The sequence below is a fragment of the Gastrolobium bilobum genome, unplaced genomic scaffold (genome assembly GCF_033153095.1).
Source record: "Gastrolobium bilobum isolate Gb01-03AN ecotype WA unplaced genomic scaffold, APGP_CSIRO_Gbil_v1 utg9731, whole genome shotgun sequence".
Classification (NCBI taxonomy): Eukaryota; Viridiplantae; Streptophyta; class Magnoliopsida; order Fabales; family Fabaceae; genus Gastrolobium; species Gastrolobium bilobum.
Genome location: NW_026899938.1, coordinates 108,049 through 128,168, shown reverse-complemented (window position 1 = coordinate 128,168; position 20,120 = coordinate 108,049). Strand labels below are relative to the sequence as shown.

Sequence of the window (20,120 nt, the reverse complement as noted above, 5' to 3'; positions counted from 1 at the left end):
GTGTGGCGAGATCTCGTTGGCGGTTCGTGGTGTATAAGACTCACTTCACAGATCAAAAAGTGAGGTTCCCTTTATCTGAGTTCGAGATGAGAGTGTTAGCCCACCTACGGGTTGCTCCTTCTCAATTGCACCCAAATGCTTGGGCGTTTGTTCGGGTCTTTGAGAAGATATGCCGATATTTTGGATGGGTGTACACTGTGCGGCTGTTCTTTTACTGCTTCCAGGTATCGCCTTCGTTGAAGAAGCTTGGCTGGGTTTCGTTAAAGGTGGGAAACGGATTGGGATCGATATTTGCCCAATACTCCAACTCATATAAGAACTGGAGGCATACTTTTTTCTAGATTGAACCAGTGCTTGACGAGGGGGAATTACCTTTTTTCCTTGATCGGGCGAGGGGGAGAGTCAGTTTCTGCTATACTGGACTAAAGACCATTATGAGACGCCTTCCAGTTAGTATTCATTTGGGTGGGGAGCCTTGTCTCCTGAAGAGGCACTGGTGGTGGAGTGGTTTGTGGAGGTAAAAGGGGGTCTTGACCGGTGGCCTTCGAAAAGGGTGTTGTGTCACGGAGGTGTGGAGGTGTTTTGTACCATTTGTGACTGTGGTGAGTATTAACTGTCTTTACTAACACTTGTTTTCCCTGTCTTGCAGTTGAAATCTTGTCGATGGAGACGCTGAGACTTGCACGTCAGGCAGCTGCCAAGCTCAAAGCCGCTACAGGTGTGGTTCCCCAGGTTAACCCAAACCCCGCCTCGAAGAGGAAAGGTGTGGACAAAGGAAAGAAGAAATAAGTCCACCAAGCCAAGAAGAAAATCCGGTCAGCTGCAGATATTTCCGCCGGTGAGTTGGGGAAGAGGGCGACTGGCCCTATAATTAAAGAGCCCACGAATGTGGTGAGAGGTTCGTCGGCGAGTGAGTCGACTCTCTGATCGCCTGCTCGTGGGGGGTCGAGTCTGAAACGGGGGGGGGGGGGGAAGAAAGCTTAATTCTGCCAAAGGGCTCCAAGATGTCGCGCCTTGATCAGTCAGAGTGTAGGCAGTTTTCCGATGGCGACTGCCACGTCTCGGGTGGCGTTCTTAAGGACTCAGGCAGTGATGGGGTGATGGAAACCAGCAGTTTTGATGGAGAAGCGCCTCATGTAACAGCTGGTGCGCAGGATCCTCCTCCTTTTGCTAAGATCCCAGTTGGCAGGGCCCTCAAACTATCAGAGAGGGACCTTAACTCTTCTTTTCCTAACATTGGGCGTCCTAGGATTGTGGTGCCAGAACGCATCGATCGTCAGGAATTCATGAACTGCACGCAAGTGGTCATTGGTCGTATCTTGGGAATGCAAGAGGTCGCCCTTGCTGTTGACAGTCGTTGCTCCTCCCAGGATGAACGCCTTGATGAGATGGGGCGTAAAGTAGATGATCTTACTGCTGAAGATGGGCGCCTTGATAAGGAGCTTGCTGACAAAAAGGCTGCGAACAAGTTTTTGACCGCAAAACTGAAGAAGGCGGAAGCAGAGGTTAAACGCCTAACCTCCGAGAAAGATGACCTATCAAAGTCGCTGGAAGAGTCTAGGAAGGAGAAGGGGGGTCTCCAATCTGAAAAAGCCCAGTTGTCTGCTGACTTATTTTCCGCGCATGGGAACCTCCACGCCGCATAGGAGGACTTCAAAAAGGCCATTGGGCGAGTGGAAAAATTGGAGGAAGCCTTAGCGAACCTTATGTATGGTTCTTTTAACAACGCACTCCAGCAAGTTTCGGTTCGGCATCCTGAGCTTGACTTGACCGGTTTCAGCCTAGACTACGAGGTGGAAGACAACAAGATAGTTGAGCTCCTAGCAGGTGGTGGAGTGACAGTGATTGAGGAGGGCCCTGAGATTGACGAGGATGAAGGTTTGCCAAAAGCCCTTCCTATCAGTGATGCCACTGGTGATGATAATCCTGAAAAGGATGAGGCTGGGCGTGACATGTTGACGTGACTTTGGGTGGCCCAGACGTGGCGACTAGGGGTGGCGTTGCTGAAGCGGGCGTGATCGAGCAGGCCCAGAAGATTGCTGAGGAGGGCACGACTGAACAGGCCCCGGAAGCTGCTGAAGGGGCGGCCACAACTGAAGGTCTTAAACTTTATGTTGCAGATTTAGATATAGTTTGGCACAGTTGGTGTGTCAACCGGTAGCTTTCATCTTTTTGCCGTGGTTGGTATGTCAACCGCGGACTTGTATTTCTTATCAATCAATGAACTTTGCTTTCCGCTTTCTTTCTAACCTTTCTTTAATTGATGAACTCTCCTTTTAGTTGGGCGTTGGCTGCGGGTGAGAACCATCCCAGTCCAACTGTGGCAAGGGTGAGAACCATCCCAGTCCAACTGTGGCGAGGGTGAGAACCATCCCGTTAGTTGGGCGTTGTCTGGGGGTGAAAACCATCCCAGTGCAACTGTGGCGGGGGTGAGAACCATCCCGTTAGTTGGGTGTTGTCTAGGGGTGAGAACCCTCCCAGTCCAACTGTGGCAGGGGTGAGAACCATCCCGTTAGTTGGGCGTTGTCTGGGGGTGAAAACCATCTCAGTACAACTGTGGCGGGGGTGAGAACCATCTCGTTAGTTTGATGTTGGCTGGGGGTGAGAACCATCCCAGTGCAACGTTAGGTGGGGGTGAGAACTGTCTCGTAACTTTGATGTTGGCTGGGGAGTGAGAACCATCCCAGTCCAACGTTAGGCGGGGGTGAGAACCTTCCCGTAACTTGAAGTTGGCTGGGGGTGAGAACCATCCTAGTCCAACGTTAGGCGGCGATGAGAACCTTCCCGTAACTTGAAGTTGGCTGGGGGTGAGAACCATCCCTGTAACTTTGATGTTGGCTGGAGGTGAGAACCATCCCAGTCCAACGTTAGGCGGGGGTGAGAACCATCCCATAACTTGAAGTTGGTTGGGGGTGAGAACCATGCCAGTAACTTTGATGTTGGCTGGAGGTGAGAACCATCCCAGTCCAACGTTAGGCGGGGGTGAGAACCATCCAGTAACTTTGATATTAACAGATAGAAAAAGGTTTCAATGGGATTTTTTTGATCAAAAAGAAATGACCTGCCTCGTTAAAAACCTTCCCAGGCAAAACCCAGTGGGACAAAAGCTTGGGAAGGAAAAGAGTGTAGTATACAGGTTACATTGTGGTTTAGCTATAGTATCGTCGGAGCTTGTCAGCGTTCCACGCCCTTAGGATGGCCTTTCCCTCAAGTGTCTCCAAAGCATATGCTCTTCCTCCTAACTTGTTGGCTATTCGATAAGGTCTTTCCCAGTTTGGGCGAGCTTTCCTTCACGGGCGTTCTTCTTTCTGATGGCTGCTCGCCGAAGGACTAAATCCTTTACTTCAAATCTCCTCAAGATTACTCTTTTGTTGTACCGAGCAGCTATCCTCTCCTTGGTTTGGCGCTCAGATTGTGCTGCTCGCTCTCTGAGCTCATCCAGAAGGTCTAGAGCTTCATTGAGGTTTTGGTTGTTGGTTACTTCGGTCACATGGTCTTTCCTCTAAGAGGGTTCTCCGATTTCAACAGGAATCATTGTCTCCGTGTCGTAAGTCAATCTGAAAGGGGTTTCTCTGGTACTGGACTGGGCGGTTGTCCGATAGCCCCATAGGACATTCTCCAGATTTTCAACCCACGCCCCTTTATGAGATTCCAGCTTCTTCTTGATTCCCTTAGCTCGCATTTTGTTAGCTGATTCTACTATCCCGTTGGATTGTGGGTGTTCTACTGCAGCGAAATGGTGTCAAATGTGCAGGTCCTTCATTAGCTCCTAGAACTTGGCGTCTATGAACTGAGTACCATTGTCCGTTATGACTTCTCCCGGGATTCCGAAACGGTAAACAAATTTCTCCAAAAGAACTTCCTCTCCCTTTGAGAGGTAATGGTAGCAACTGGCTCTGCTTCAACCCATTTGGTGAAGTAGTCAATGGCGACGATCAGCCACCGAACTCGACCTGCCGCCTCAGGGAAAGGGCCCAAGAGGTCCATCCCCCATTTGTAAAAAGGCCAAGGGGATGTTATCACAGTAAGTTCTTCTGGTGGGGCTTTGTGTATGTCTGCAAGTCTTTGGCACTTATCATACGCTTTAACGTGCTCATGGGCGTCATGCTCCATGGTCGGCCAATAAAAACCTGATCGGAGAGCTTTCTTTGCCAGAGAGTAGCCGCCCATATGGTGGCCATTGATTACTTCATGGATTTCTTCCAAAACGTACCCAACATCGCTGGGGTTCAAGCATTTCAACAGTGGGGTTGAGCAGCCCCTTTTGTATAGGCGCCCCGGCATCATGCAAAAGTGGGCGCATTTCCGCTTTATCCTCTTGGCTTCTGTCTGGTCCACTGGGAGGGTACCTTCTGATAGGTAGTTAGAGATAGGAGTGATCCAGGTATCTTCGGCGACTCCTTCGGCGACGTCTGCAATACTCATGACGATGCATGGATTAGGCAGGTTATGCTGGATGACGGAACGATTATTACCTGGACTCTTGGTGCTTGCTAGCTTGGCGAGGATGTCCGCACGTGTGTTTTCTGATCGCCTAATGTGCTCAATTTCAACTGTCTCGAAGGTCAAAATTATCTCTTTGACTTTCTCTAAGTACTTGCACATCAGCGGCCCTTTAGCTTGATATTCACCCGAAAATTGAAATGCCACCAACTGAGAATCACTGAAAACCTTGAGATGTTGCGCTCCCAGCTCTTTGGCCTGGAGCAGGCCGGCAATCATTTCCTCATACTCAGCTTGGTTGTTAGTGGTATTAAAGTTGAAAGATAAAGAATGCTCCATTGCCACACCGTCTGGATTTTCAATTATTATTCTGGCGCCGGATCCTTTGGTGTTGGTAGAGCCATCAACATATAGCTTCCACAGCGCCAACCATGGGGTTTCAGTTGCTTGGCTAGCTGCTTCGCAGGTGTGCGTCATTTCGGCTATGAAATCTGTGAGAGCTTGAGCTTTGATGGCGGTTCTGGGTTCGTAACTGATCTGGTACTCCGCCAGTTCAATCGCCCAGGACATCATTCTTCCGGCGAGATCAGGTTTGTGCAGGACTTGGCGAATAGGCTGATTGGATCTGATCGTGATAGGGTGGCAATGAAATACGACCTCAGCCTTCGCGCGGCGAAGATGAGTGTGAGGGCGACTTTTCAACTTGCTGATACCGCAATTCTGCCCCTTGCAACACTTTGCTGACGAAATAAATTGACTGTTTTCCTTCTTTTGGTTCTCTGACCAAAGCTGCGCTGATGGCCTCAACACCCACGATTCAGCTGAGGCCAACACCTTGCATTTCACGTATGGCTACGCGACGATTTAGCTGTGCTACTTCAGCGTCTGCTGCTGGTAACTGTGGGCCAACATATTGCAGTACCGGGGGATGGGCCTCCCCGGCTGCTTGTTTCGCTGGGGCTGAATGCCTGGATGGTGGAGAGTTAGAATGAACTGTTTGTGCATGACCTTCAGGGGTAACAGCTCTAGCTTGCTCTGCTCTTCTTGTCGTGACAGCCATGTTTTGCTATCAGAAAGTGAAATGCCTCCTTTAGATCTTTGGTAAGAGAATGGGAATAAAAGTTTATAATTTCCCACAGACGGTGCCAATGTACCGTTGGGATCTATAAGCCCACTATGTTCTCTTTGGGGATGGAGTCACTAAATGGATTATACCCTTAGCACAGGTAGAGACCAAGCTAAGTGATACAGTTCCAAGTATGAAACAAACAATTAACAATGAGGTAGGTGTGTGGATGTGTGACTCAATGTAAATGGGCAGAATAACGATACATAAGATAAGATTTTGCTAGGGAGCTATTTATAGAGGAGGTGATGTGAATCTTGCTTGTGTTGGTGAGGAGGGGGTCAACCCTCCTTGGGACCTGCTAAGGGTGGCTGTGCTGGGCGTGGCAGACACTGCTGTGATAGCAGCGCTGCGACCCCTATGCCTGGCGATGTCAGCGTGGGACAAAGGGCAGTTTCTCTTTATGGCATCTGGGCCGACTGCCTTCGGGGGTTATGATCCCAAGGTAGGACATTTCGGTGTTTCCCCTTGGGAGAGTCGTCGTGTTGGGAGTTGGGGGATCTCACCAGCTGGTAGGGCTGACGTGTCTTGAGGGTTGAGATTGGGCCTGGACCTTTGGGTCGTAGCCTTGTTGGGCCATCCGGAATAGAAATATTCAAATGAACCAAAATGAATTGTATTCCGAAACGAACGGATAAAAATAATTATTTTTTAAATCCGTATAAGAATCGAACTATTTTTTTCAAACTGGTTCAAGAACTCAATTATTTTTTGAAACTAGTTTGATTCTTGAATTGAATTTTTTTTTTTTAGATAGTTAAATTGGTTCATCACTTCGCAACTAATCTAATTCGGGAGTACATGATTAAGGTTTTAAACTCTTCCCAAAAAAGTATTAAAGAGGATTAAACACATGCTCTCTCCTCTGCTGCTCAATCTTTGACGCCAATTGAGTTAGTATCATTTGGTTTAACTGAATTATTTTACCAATTCAGTTTGAGTTTAAAACCAAACTGAACCGAGGTATACACATTTTTAGGAGTATGGAAAAACAAATGCACCAAACCACACTGTGAACAAGACAAACCATACCACATTTTTTTGAACCAATACCACATTTTTTTGAACCAATTTATGAATTGAATCATTTTTTTCAAATTGGATCGAAAAACGAATTACTTTTTAAAATTGATTCGGTTCACATGAACCGAATTACTTTTACTATTCGGTTTAGTTCAATATAGAAAATTGAACCGAAGTGAATCGTGCACACCCTATCTATATTTCATTTATGGGATTTATTATTTTTATGTTATATAAAAAAGAATTTATCTCCTACATACACAAATTCAAGATGAGTTTCATTCTATTTTTTTTTCTCTCTCCCCCTAAAAGTGAACCTCACCTGCATAAATGAGTCTGTAGGAGATAAATATAATAGTTATCTCTTACTGCATGAAAAAACTATTACCCTTCGCTTATTTATGGGTCTGATGTTTGTCATTTTAAATGACATAAGTTATGTCATTTTAGGAGAGAGATAAACACAAAAATGAAAATCATTGAAGAAAAAATGAGTGATTATTTTGTGTCTATCTCTCTTTTACAATGACATAACTTTATGTCATTTAAAATTACAAACACTTTTTCCCTTTATTTATATACAGTAAGTGCGAGCATGAGTGTGTATATGTCTATGTAAGGGAAATATCTAATATACTACTGTAGTACCATTTGTTTGGTGCTACCAGCCAATAGAAATCTATAAATAATTGTGATATTTGTACACATAGGAGAGAGAAATAATTTTTTATCCAAATGTCAGTTGTTTAATGGAGTTATCTACTACAGATGTATGGAAGATGTTCTCCTATGTAAGATCCTTTTAAGACTACTTCCGCTAGCTTTTTCCCGTCTCTGTTTTCCTCTGTCTTCCCTTCTCGCTAGTCTATATTCCTCCTCTTCCTCAGCCTCCAAAAATGAGGGCAAAGAAATTCCTGCGTAAGTTAACTCTACTAATTCTTAATACATTTAAAGGAAAAAATATTTAACACGACTTTTCAGTTGTCTCCCCAAATCATACCCTTGACAAGATCAATAGAATAAAAATAAAGCAACAAGGGAGGTTTGAAAAAGAATTTGATTCTCATGTGAGTTAAGAAAGATAAGAAAAGACCTTATGTTAATACTTTTAATATATTAACATTCATGCAATTTAATGATATGTAAAATCTGTCATATTATTAATAATGTGTTAGAATTATTATACTTAAACCATTCATAAATGGAACTATCAAGCTTTTATTAAACTTCTGTTTTGTGCAGGGATTTTACCTTCCATGGGCTTTGCTAGCTCTGGATTTAATATTTGGAAATCGTTTAAAGCCAAACATCCTAGGGATGCTTGTAGGACACCTATATTACTTTTTAACAGTGCTTCATCCTCTTGCTGGTGGGAAGTTCAAGTTCAAGACTCCTCTGTGGATGTATCCTTTCTTTTATCAGGTTCCTTTAGGTCAATAAGATTATATCAAATTGCTCTCATTCGTTTTACACTTTACATATTCCATTTCAAAATGCTCTTATGATAATTTAGAAAACAAATCAGTCTTTCAACACCCTGATCCATGAATTATATCGTTCGAAACACATTCTGTGGCAACGATCACATGATCTACATTGCCTCCATGTTCAAAGTATTGGGAATTCAAGAGATTTATCTGGTAACGGAAATAAACTAGCTAAGCAAAATACATACAAGTGAAAAGATCCATAAATCTAATGTCTTAAAGTTCTGAACTAAGATATGGTATCAAGTTCACTTATTATTGTGGATTGTTACCTAGTCCATTGATGATATTTCTCTCCTCCCATGGACACTCCCTTTTAGCCAAGGACTCATGAGTCCAATCTCCTGGAGAATAAGATTAGAACTGTTTATTATAATGAGTCTCCCTATTGTTATAAGTAAAAAGCCTTAGATTTAGTGCAGATAATGGTATCTCAGTTGGCACAAAAAAATTGAGCAGGTGAAGATTAGAGCATGTGTTTGATCCTTCTCAGTACTATCTTTAGTAAGAGTTTAAAGCCTTAATTTTAGGACTTTCTCCAAATCAAACTAGTCACAAAGTGATGAATCCATTGAAATATCTCCAAAAAATTGGAATGGTCCAAGCTAGAGTTATGGAGGGAGAAAGAGATTGTCGTTGGTTCAAATTGAATATCATTTACTATACCAAGTTCTTTTTTGGTGCATGTTATTTCTAAAGTTTATGTTAGGTTGATACATTTTCATAATCCTTAATTATGCATGACACCAGTCACAAAATAGTGGCATATTGGGGAGAGGGTACACAAATAAATGCCCCAGTGCAATCAAATCCATCAGATGGAATTGTATTCAGAGGAAGAAGCCACCGTCTTGGTGGGACTCAAATAACAACAAGAAGCACTGCAGAGCAAACTAATAGGAATGGTTCCTCCCCACAACAGCAGAATCAGGGTGATGGAATTGCTTTCCGCGGAAGAAGTTACCGTTTAAATGGATGAGTTTGGTAACATGATATGTTCATATGGCATGATTTTCAATGTTTTTGTTGCTTACTGGTTGATGCGAAGTATTGATTGCTATTGAACCTGAACCTATTTGATGTTAGCCAAGTTAGATTACTTTAAAATGCTATAATCCTTCTACTAAAACAAATTGCTATAATCCTTGTATCTCTTGGCACAATTGGATCTATGGAAGTGAAAAAACCGTTGCAGTTTGGAACACGATAAATCATCATGCAATATAATAGTATACCTGTTCCGCGGATCCGCAAGAATTTCCCATTGTGTAGATGTGATGTTCCCTTTTTTCTCTGCTACTGTGGAATCTCCTTAGATCAACTCTACTCTGCCAAAGGAAGGGAAGGAGTACGTTGGCACTAAATAGGGAATAACATCTATCCTTTTAAAGGATATAAACTTATATCTTTTTAGATCCTAACCGTTGATTTCCGTCCATCAACGGTTATAATTTATTGGATTAAAATTATTAATTAATTAATAATAAATTTGGTCCATTAAGTTTGGTCCAATAGATTATGACCGTTGATAGACGGAAATCAACGGTTAGGATCTAAAAAGATATAAACTTATATCCTTTAAAAGGATAGATGTATTTCCCCACTAAATATTTCCAGTTTTCTAATCTAACAATCGTAAGGGCTAAAAAGGGTTTATTGTTCATTATGTCACTGGATGGTCAAGTCAGTATTAAACTACGTCGTTTTGTTTATTTATTTCATTATATTTATTGATTCATCTTTGAATGGTTATGATGTTGTTTTTCTCTCTCTTCCTTTATCACCATTGCTTCACTTTTGTACGGTTATGATTTAGTGACTTGACAAAAGCTTATATCCAGTGACTTGACACTCATCAAACCCGGCTAAAAAACATAAGAAAGTATGTATATATATATATATATATATATGTGTGTGTGTGTGTGTGTGTATGAGGTAGGATCCTTTGACACCTCATCTAAGAGCCATTAGATCTCAAAAGATCAACGACTTTGATTTGTAAACATGCGACACCATTGATCTTTTTTGATCTAAGAGCTCTCAGATGAGGTGTCAAATTTCAAATTTGACACAGGTGTCAAATGATCCTAGCGGTGTAAGAATACTCTGTCCCATATATATATATATGGATTTAGCGGATGTAAAGTGACTGCACCTAAGGATTGGTGCAGTCATATAAAACTACATCATTTTATAATGCAAAAGCATTAAATATGGAGAATCATAACCATACAAAGTTGGAAATAAATATAATATTTTTATTTTCTACAATTAATTTTAAATGCAAACTTCCTTTATCCCACCCAAAACGACATAGTTTTTAGGTGACTGCACCAATGCTTATATACAGTCACATTACAAATCATTTTGCCTATATATATATATATATGGCTCTAATGTTTCTAAAGTGAATGTAGATAAGTTTTCTACATTCGCTCCCAAAATGACGTCGCTTTAGGTTGAAAAATTAAAAAATTATAACAAAAAAGACTATTATAACTCTGAAATAAATTATAATTAAAAAATACCTTAATTTCCGTCTCAAAATGACGCCATTTTGAGCTCAATGTAGATAAGATATCTACATTGACAGTAGAAAAAGCAAACCTTATATATATATATATATATATATATATATATATATATGTGGGGAAAAATATCTAATGTTACTTTAGATAATTTTATCGAATATTCACCGAAACGACGTCGTTTTGAGGTTGAAAAATTAAAAAATTAGAATGATAAGTTTTGAGGTTGAAAATTTAAAAAATTATAATGATAAATACTATTATAACCCTGAAATAAATTAAAATTACAAATACACCATGATTTTCGCCCCAAAACGACGTCGTTTTGGCGAACATTAGATAAAGTTATCAAAAGTAACTTTAGAAAAAATGAACCCTATATATATATAAGGTCTTATTAATCTCATGTTAAAGGAGATAAATTATCTCATGTCATAGAGACAAATTTATAGGCTCCACCACTTGAAAAAATAAAAAGAAAAGCAAAGAAAAAAGTGACACAATTATCGAAGGGTGTGTAGGAGAGAAAACTTACGTCAAGTGGCATGAGAATAGTTTTTTAAAAGACAATAAAATCCATTAATCCTAATCGTCGATTGACGAAAATCAACAGTTAGGATCTAAAATGATATAAGTTTAGATCCTTTAAAAGAAAAAATATTTTTCCATATATATATATACATACATATATATATATATAGGCAAAATTATTTTTAATGTGACTGCATATAAGCATTAGTGCAGTCACCAAGAAACTACGTCGTTTTAGGTGGAATAAAGGAAGTTCGCGTTCAAAATTAATTGTAGAAAATAGAAATATTATATTTTTTCCACTTTTGCATGGTTATGATTTTCTATATTTAATGTTTTATATTTATTTCCACCTTTGTTTGGTTATGATTTCTCATATTTAATGCTTTCACGCTATAAAACGACGTAATTTTATATCACTGCACCACTCCTTAGGTGCAGTCACTATACATCCGCTAAACCTCTCTCTCTATATATATATATATATATGGAAAAAACTATTCTCATGCCACATGATGTAAGTTTTCCCTTCTACACACAAACACACACACACACACACACATATATACATATATACATATATATATATATATATATATATATATATATATTTATTTATTTATTTATTTTTATGGAGGCGCTTTACATATACCATTGACAAATTTTCTATATATATAGGTTAAAACATTTAGTGTGGGGAATTTATAACCACACAAAATGTGGAAGTATTAAATGTGGGGAATCATAACCATACACCTGTCATTGTCGTACGTACAACAACTTTAGATATAATTTTACCTATATGTGTGTGTCCTTTTAAAGGACACAAATTTAGGTTCTTTTAAGAGAAAGATAAAAACAAAGAGGTGTAACCCACACCTTTTTTTGTCTTTCTTTTTTTCAGTTAGACTCATACCTCTTTGTGTCTATCTCTATCTTAAAAGAATCCAAGTCTATGTCCTTTAAAAGAACACACATTTTTTCATATATATATATATATATATATGATCAGGATCATTTTACACCAGTGTAAGTTACACTCTTAATCTTGTCTGTTAATCTCATATAGATATATATATATATATATATGGCAAACATTTTTTTATATTGCAGTTTATATATATCTTCTGCCATAGAGACAATTACATAGTGGGACCCATCACCATTAAAAGTAAAAAAATAAAGAAAAATTTGGAAAAAAAAATTAGCATGGCAACAGGAGATGATTTCTCAGCAGTGACATGAGAAAATCATCTCCCATATATATATATATATATATATATATATATATATATATATATATATATATATATATATATATATATATATATATATATATGGGCCCAACACATGGTGGATCCCACTATGTGTTAAAAAATAAAAATAAATAAAAAACATATTTATTGATGTATTTACAACATAAAATAACTCTCTCTTATTACATGAGAGAATAATTTTCCTAATATAGGCACTAAGAAAACCAAACGTAGACTTCTTGTGTTTTTCTTATACACTAAAGCTCAAATGGGCTTTTAGTAAAAGAATAAAGACCCAACAATATCTACTAGGCAGGTTATAATGTTTTGGTTATTTTGAAAATGAAAATTTTCCCCTGAACTGCTTTACAAATATAGCTGTAAAGAACCTTGAGGTCACCACCCCAAAAGCTAGCTCAAAGGGTGGGAGTGCTCAAAGCCTTATAAAGGTCACATTAGTTGCACATACAACCAATGTGGGACTATATATCTCAACACGCCCCCTCACACGAGAGCCCATTGAGCTTGAAGAGTGGACAATGCAACAGGCCCAGCCTACCTGTGCTAAGAAACGCCACAAGAGGGGGCGGCGAGGCTTTGATACCATGTAAAGAACCTTGGGATACACCACCCCAAAAGCTAGCTCAAAGGGTGGGAGTGCTCAAGGCCTTATAAAGGCCACATTAGTTGCACATATAACCAATGTGGGACTATATATCTCAACAATAGCCAAACCTCATTTTTGTTGTCTATTTCAATAAAATGAGAAGAAAGTGGGGTTAATTATTTAGCAATAAAAAATTATCATAAAAGAAATAACAAGGTAAGTTGGCAAGAATAGCAACAACTCTGACAACAAATTTATACACAAAATATTGTCAAATTCATCTTTTCATTCTGATTTCAAGGCCCAATTACTTGATTATGAAATGCCAGTATCCAACTATAAAACAAAAAATATGCACCTATATAAGAAAAAATTAAACATATAATCTAATAGAACATACCCAAATCTTTCATTATTAGACCAAACCTAATGGCTTAAAATATGCACCTATTCACCTAACATATTGTTGTTTAATTGTTCCAACTCATCGGTTCATATTTAAATATCCTTCTAACACACTATCTTATATCTTTTCATTATAAAAGTATACGAAATTTTTTACGTAATTAAGATTATTATCAGGATATAAAATTATAAAAATAGCATTTAAATGATATATTGCTTTAAATAAGGAAAAAGAAGCATGGAAATTTGTGCTATTTGACATTTTTGCTCCTCATTAATTAATTAATAATCATTTGCTCCTTATCCAAAACTATCCACCAACCTGCCCCTCTTTAATCGATTAACTTAAATATTTAATCGGTTAAACGGTCAAGATACGCAAAAAAATGTTGACCCGAGGTTTAATCGATTAAATATCCCTCTTAATCGATTAAATCTCGGGATATTTAATCGATTAAACCCCTAGTTAATAGATTAAAACTCGGCAGAAACCCTGTATTTACATTTCTCGGTCTCATTTCAACTATACTCATTTTTTAAACCAAATCTCTCTTATTTGTCATCTGTAATCCAAACTATCAAGAGTCTATTTCATCCCACCCTCTCTAAAGCCTTAATCTTGTGAAATCATTGTCATTGCACCTTTGTATTCCCTTTGTTGTTGGGAAAATCTGAACCCAAACCCCAAAATCTGAACCCTAATCCCAAATTCGTGTAAAGATGAGGTCAAGTCCAAACATGTATATTACAATGATCTACCACGATGGAAGGCATTATGAAGGTCCCAATGGTGTTCAATTTGAAGAAAAACAAAAATGTTGAAAATCAAACGGGGCACTACATACAACGAGTTGAAGGGGAGAATTCACCAAAAATTGGAGCTACAAGGTGGCCAATGCATTCATCGGATGATAGCCAGGGTAGAGTCTACAGTTGGTAAGGATGCTATATACTACATCAGTAACAATATATGTGATGATGAAGACGTGGAATGTGTCATAGATGCAATTGTTGACCGAAAATTTCAAAATTTTATTCAGATATCTGTTGAAATTGATTGTGGTCAATCTTCATCTGCACCCATGCATACAAAAAGTCAATAATATTTTGGCAAGAAGACATAGTCGTCGATTTATCTGCACCTGCACCTGTCATAAGTCAGATAACATTGAGGGATATAGATGAGGATGAGCACGAAGAGGATATGAAGAGTGATGATGAGGGTGAACCTGAGAGTGTTATTCCACTAGGTAACACCTCAGATACTGACGTGGAGGGTGATTTTGACGCTGACACGAACTCAGGAAATCTGAGTTCCCCGGTTATGCCACCACTTCGCGTTGATCCAATTAGCAGTGGTAAGACAGTAAATTAAAGTTTTAATTTAACATTTCATCTTTGTGTTATTATTGGTACTGACTGAAAAGTAATAATTTAGGCATAGGTCCTGAGATTGAGCCATTTTGGAACGAAAGCCCGCATTATTCCTTCATTAATTGGGCCCACCCTAACGATGAGATGGATATATTGTATGGTGACGATGACTTGCACAGTGATTGGCAATTAGGGGATCCATTATATTTTAATTGATTAAACCATTACAGGTTAATCGATTAAAACATTGATTTTGACATTATGTTCTGTTTTCCACGAATTTTTTTGACTTAAGTGAGTTTCTAAACTTATAAACTTAGTTAGTGTGACTTGGGGAACATGTTTTGGGACACAAAATACAAACGTACACGTTCAATTCCCTAAATTCCATCGGATTGTACTTTAACGTTAATTTAGGTGTACCAAAACATTAGTGAACCATTCTAAACACCTAATAGTGATTGTTCTGACTTGTAATGCAATATTATGACTTGTTGCATTAGTCTTTGACCCGTGTTGAACAATTTAGCACAAGATAGGCATATACGTCATTTGTGGGTAATCGATTACAACATAAAAGCATTTTCCATAAACGAAAGGAAACATTAATTTCATTACATCAAATAGTTCGATAAATAAAGGAAATACATAAAATAAACCAAAAACACATGAACTAAAAACTAAACCCTAAATCTAATCCTCGTCCTCATCAGACTCTGTCTCCTCGTCCTCCTCATCTGACACATGAGTCCTCTCCCTTACTGGCTCCTCAACCTCGTGTCCTCGTGCAAGCTCTAGACGAGCAATCCTATCCTCCACACCCTTGAATCGACCCTGAATGTGCCTAAACCTTTCATTCCCTTTCTGGATATGACTCTTCCTCCATTTTTTTTGTTTAAGCGCCTTTTTTCCTATCTTTTTCAGTGTGGCATTTATCCCCTTCATGACATCACGCAAGAAAAATCCACCCTCAAGCTCAGCTATCTCCTGTAGGTCAGCCTCATCATCCTCCTCCTCATCATTCTCCGCCTCAAGCTCAACCATGTGTGCATTTGGGGAAACATCAGGCACCTATACCTCAATCCTACTTGAGAACTGCCACACATCCGCCCTGTTCTTGGAGATCTCGCACTACTCTTGTAGACACTTTCCAAACTTGGCAATATAGCCTGTGGGCCTCTTCAGCTGCTCAGTGTCCATGGAAACACCAAAGTGAACCAATATCCTCTGAACCAGATAGGCGAATGGAAGTGCACCCTTATGTTTGGCCTTATACATCATCCAGCAAATATAGTGCCTCTGATTCACCCGTACGCTATGGCGGATAGCCCACATGATAGGAATGTCATGTTCCAACACCCTAGAATGATTGAAAGCTCGCGGGAATAGTATATGGGTGATGACGTAGTATAATATACAGGCATCAACACTGAGCAACCTCATAGTGTAATGAATGGTCCGTCTACGTCTGATATCAAGCCTCCTGGCCTCATCCACAGCATCAACTCTAAAAAATCCAGAAAGTGATACATCGTTATCTGCATCATACTTCACAGTGGGCTGAGCATCAAAGTCGTAGCCTAATACATCCAACCATACCGAAGTCGTTATGACTATGTCCACACCGCAGACGCGGGACCTCAACTCACCTTTTAGGTAGCTGAGGTTATGGTAGAAGGCCCTCACCATAACCTCTGAATAGGGACATAGCATCTCAGCCAACACCCTCAGATGTGCTGCCTCCAACACCGCCACAATCTAAAATCCCTCTGTCATAAAGAATGACGTATCCAATGATTTTGGTGCACACGTGGTCACGTAGAAATGTAGCGTGCACCCAGGTGTCATCCTCAAATAGGTTCCCAAATGGGAGGTCGACGGGCTCAGGCTCAGCGTCTTGTGGCCTTGAAGAAAAAGGACGGTCTTGTCATTGCTTCGTTCGTCTCTCACCGTCGATGTTGCTTGATCTTCTGCCACCCGCCATTGCAACAGAAACTCTACAATAACAAAATAATGTATCAACAACCAATAAAACAGAAGAATAAAAAAATATGAAACATGCATAATTCGTCCAATAATAATAAAACTTAAAAATCCATGAAAAAAACCCTAAATTCATCAAAACACATAACTACACAACCATCAAAACATAAAACGACCTTATATATCATGCCAATCGAACAAACCCCATACCCATTTGGTCCACACTTCTTAAATCCAAAAAATAACAAAAAAAAAATGTTGCAAAACGAAGCAAACTTACCGTGGAGGATGAAGAAGCTAGTAGAAGACCTTGTTTTCTATATCCACACGCTTGGACGAAGATTTGTGGAGTTGGATTCGGAGTTGGGGCTTTTCTCTCCTATTTAATCGATTAGGGTTTGAAAATAACCCCCTCTGTCAAATAGGGGTTTTTTTAAAAATGCATATGCCGACTTTTAATCGATTAACTAATGGGTTTAATCGATTAAATATCCCTAGATTTAATCGATTAAGAGGGATATTTAATCGATTAAACCTCGGGTCAATATTTTTTTGCGTATTTTGACTACTTAACCGATTAAATATTTAAGTTAATCGATTAAAAAGGGACAGGTTGGTGGATAATTTTGAGTAAGGAAAAAATAATTATTAATTAATTAATGAGGAACAAAAAAGTCAAAAAGCCTGAAAATTTGTTTAAAGTATATAACATAAATTCTCTTTCTTATATGAATTTTTTCATGTCAATCCTTACGGAACAACTTCGTAGTATTTATTAATTTTTTAATGATTCTGTCAAATTATTTAAAAGTATTAATTATTTTTAATTTTAAAATAGTAAAAATTTATTTTTATTTAACAATATTTATTTTATTCATTAACCATCTCACGAAGATAAATGTTAATAAAACTGAGTTTAATTATACATGCCCTTCGGTCAAAAACTATTGAAGGAAAAGGGTTGATTACAGGAATCTGATTTCTGCAATATGATTTGCACGAAACAACGTTGACAAGGTCTACTTCATATTGCGTCATTTAGGTTCTTACGTTTGCACACCAACTTATTTACGTGGTTACGTGTAACATGTGGTATTGTGTTTTGAGTGATATGATAAGAAGAAAAAAATGGAATTTCTTATCTGTGTTGAAAGAAATCCCAAAACTAAGAAGTTGTTTTAATACTACAACAACTTAATAAATTAACTTTAAAAGTATCCCAGTTTGATAATTAGAAAATAGGAAAAAAAAAATTCATATTTTAGGAGAATTATTCTTTTATTAGTGATCCTTTAATTTTCGAACAGTATTTTTTTTTAATAAATATTGGCCTCACATAAAATATATTTATTGCATGAGAAATTTTTTTACTGCTATATAAAAAAATTGAAACCCTAAAAACCAACCCAAAAACTCTCTGAAGATGCCTATTCTCTAATTTAGTGCTTAACTAGGAGAAATGCCACTTCATGATGAAAGAAGAAATAGTTTTGGGACACAAGATTTTCAGAAAAGGACTGAAGATGGATCAAGTCAAAGTAGAAGCCATAGCAAAAATGCTACCACCGGTGGATAATTTCCCGTCGATGTGTTTTCCAAAAGCCCGGAAAAGTTGGTGATAAAAGTCAAATAGTTTGACTTTGACTGTTTTTAATGTTATCTAATACAAGAATCACGTATATGAGCAGCGATGAGGACAAAAATGAGATAATGGCACAACTTAACAAGTATTTATTATTCTTTATTAATTCTTTGTAGGAATTTAAAAATATTAATTATTTTTTAATTTTTTAATTTTTTAAAGGGTTTAATAAGAGTTATGTTGTAGGAAAAGTGATTGTGTTATGTTATAGAGATTCGTTTTGCGTGCCAGAGTTTTTTTTTTTTTTGGTTTCAAAAATTATGGGTCCCACAAAATATTGTGTGTGTAGGAAAATTGTTGTGGTCATATTAAATTATAGATACAAAACCCTTTTTTAAATGGTTACATCTCACGAAGACAAATGTTAACGAAACTAAAGTTGAATTATACATGCCCATCGGTCAAACACTATTGCAGGAAAAGGGTTGCAATATAATTTGCACGAAACAACGTTGACAAGGTCCACTTCATATTGCGTCATTCTGGTTACGTTTGCACAGCAAATTATTTACGTGGTTACGTGTAACATGTGATATTGTGTTTTGAGTGATAAGGGGGAAAAAACAAATGAAATTTCTGTCATGTGTAGAAAGAAATCATTTTAAAACTGCAACAACTTAATAGGTTAACTTTGAAAATACCCCAGTTTAATAATCCAAAAAACAACCCAAATTTCTATTGGAGCAATTGCATCTCGGGAAGCATTTAGGCCATTTCGGTTTGGGATGAGACAGATTATCATGGCTTTATGTTCATATCTTGTTGTGCAGATCTATGTTGTATCTTCTCGTGTTTGATTCTTCTTCACAAGCTGTTTTCCTCTGCACAAACAAACGGCATCCTTTCAGCATCTTATTCCAGACCAAATCATCAAGAGAATCATGAACATAATTTCCCCCTCTCTCGATGGATGCCCAGGATTGTGTTATTTGGGGAGAGTCATCCGATGGTGTTTTTTCTGTTAGGAGCGCTTACAAGACGTTGCTTAATAATGAAGGCATCGATAACACCATCCTTTGGGATTACATTTGGGGATAGGATGGTCCATAAAGGATCAAAACTTTTCTTTGGCTTATGATGGGGGATAAACTCATGACTAATTCTAGAGGCTCCAGCGCAGAATGTCTGAGACTGATTTTTGCCCGAGGTGCCAGTGTGCTCGTGAAACTACCCTTCATGCCATTAGAGATTGCAGCGTCTCCATGGATACTTGGCGGCTATTGGTGGATCGTAAATTCTGGCAGGAGTTTTCGGAGTTGAATATTCATGACTGGATTTTGCATAATGTCATTTACACTAAACTTTGGAGTAGCGATCCCCATTGGCAGCTTCTCTTTGGGATCACTGCTTGGTTTTTGTGGCGTTCTAGGAACGACCTGGTTTTTAATGGTACAAAGAATAATGCAGAGGGCATCGCACAAGCAGCCTTGGGTTATAAGGATAACGTTTTGTTGGTCAGGGAGATGCTATCAGTAACGGGAGTCAACCAGCGTAGCAAAAGGGAGAGTCCAATAGTTTGGACTTTTCCACCTTTGGATTGGATTAAGATTAATGTCGACGGGACCAGCTCTGCTAATGGTTTTAGTTCTGGCTGTGGGGGAGTTCTTCGAGATAGCTCCGGGGACTGGATAACGGGATTCTGTAAAAATTTGGGAAGTGGAACGACTTTGAATGCAGAGCTTTCGGCGATCCTTGTAGGTTTGGAGGTTGCTCGG

At 38.7% G+C, this 20,120-nt stretch overlaps 2 protein-coding genes across 2 annotated transcripts; one reads left to right on the top strand and one right to left on the bottom strand.

Annotated features, from left to right (window-relative positions):
- Positions 1 to 3,807: 3,807 nt before the first annotated feature.
- LOC133294291 (uncharacterized) lies at positions 3,808 to 5,013 on the bottom strand. The gene has a single exon (XM_061492945.1). It carries the CDS (start codon positions 5,011 to 5,013, stop codon positions 3,808 to 3,810), a length of 1,206 nt encoding a protein of 401 aa, XP_061348929.1.
- A 708-nt stretch (positions 5,014 to 5,721) lies between these two features.
- LOC133294290 (derlin-1-like) lies at positions 5,722 to 9,286 on the top strand. Its single transcript, XM_061492944.1, has 4 exons — positions 5,722 to 5,726; positions 5,810 to 6,094; positions 7,768 to 7,995; positions 8,830 to 9,286. Exons 1-4 carry the CDS (start codon positions 5,722 to 5,724, stop codon positions 9,056 to 9,058), a joined length of 747 nt encoding a protein of 248 aa, XP_061348928.1. The 3' UTR covers positions 9,059 to 9,286.
- Positions 9,287 to 20,120: the final 10,834 nt, after the last annotated feature.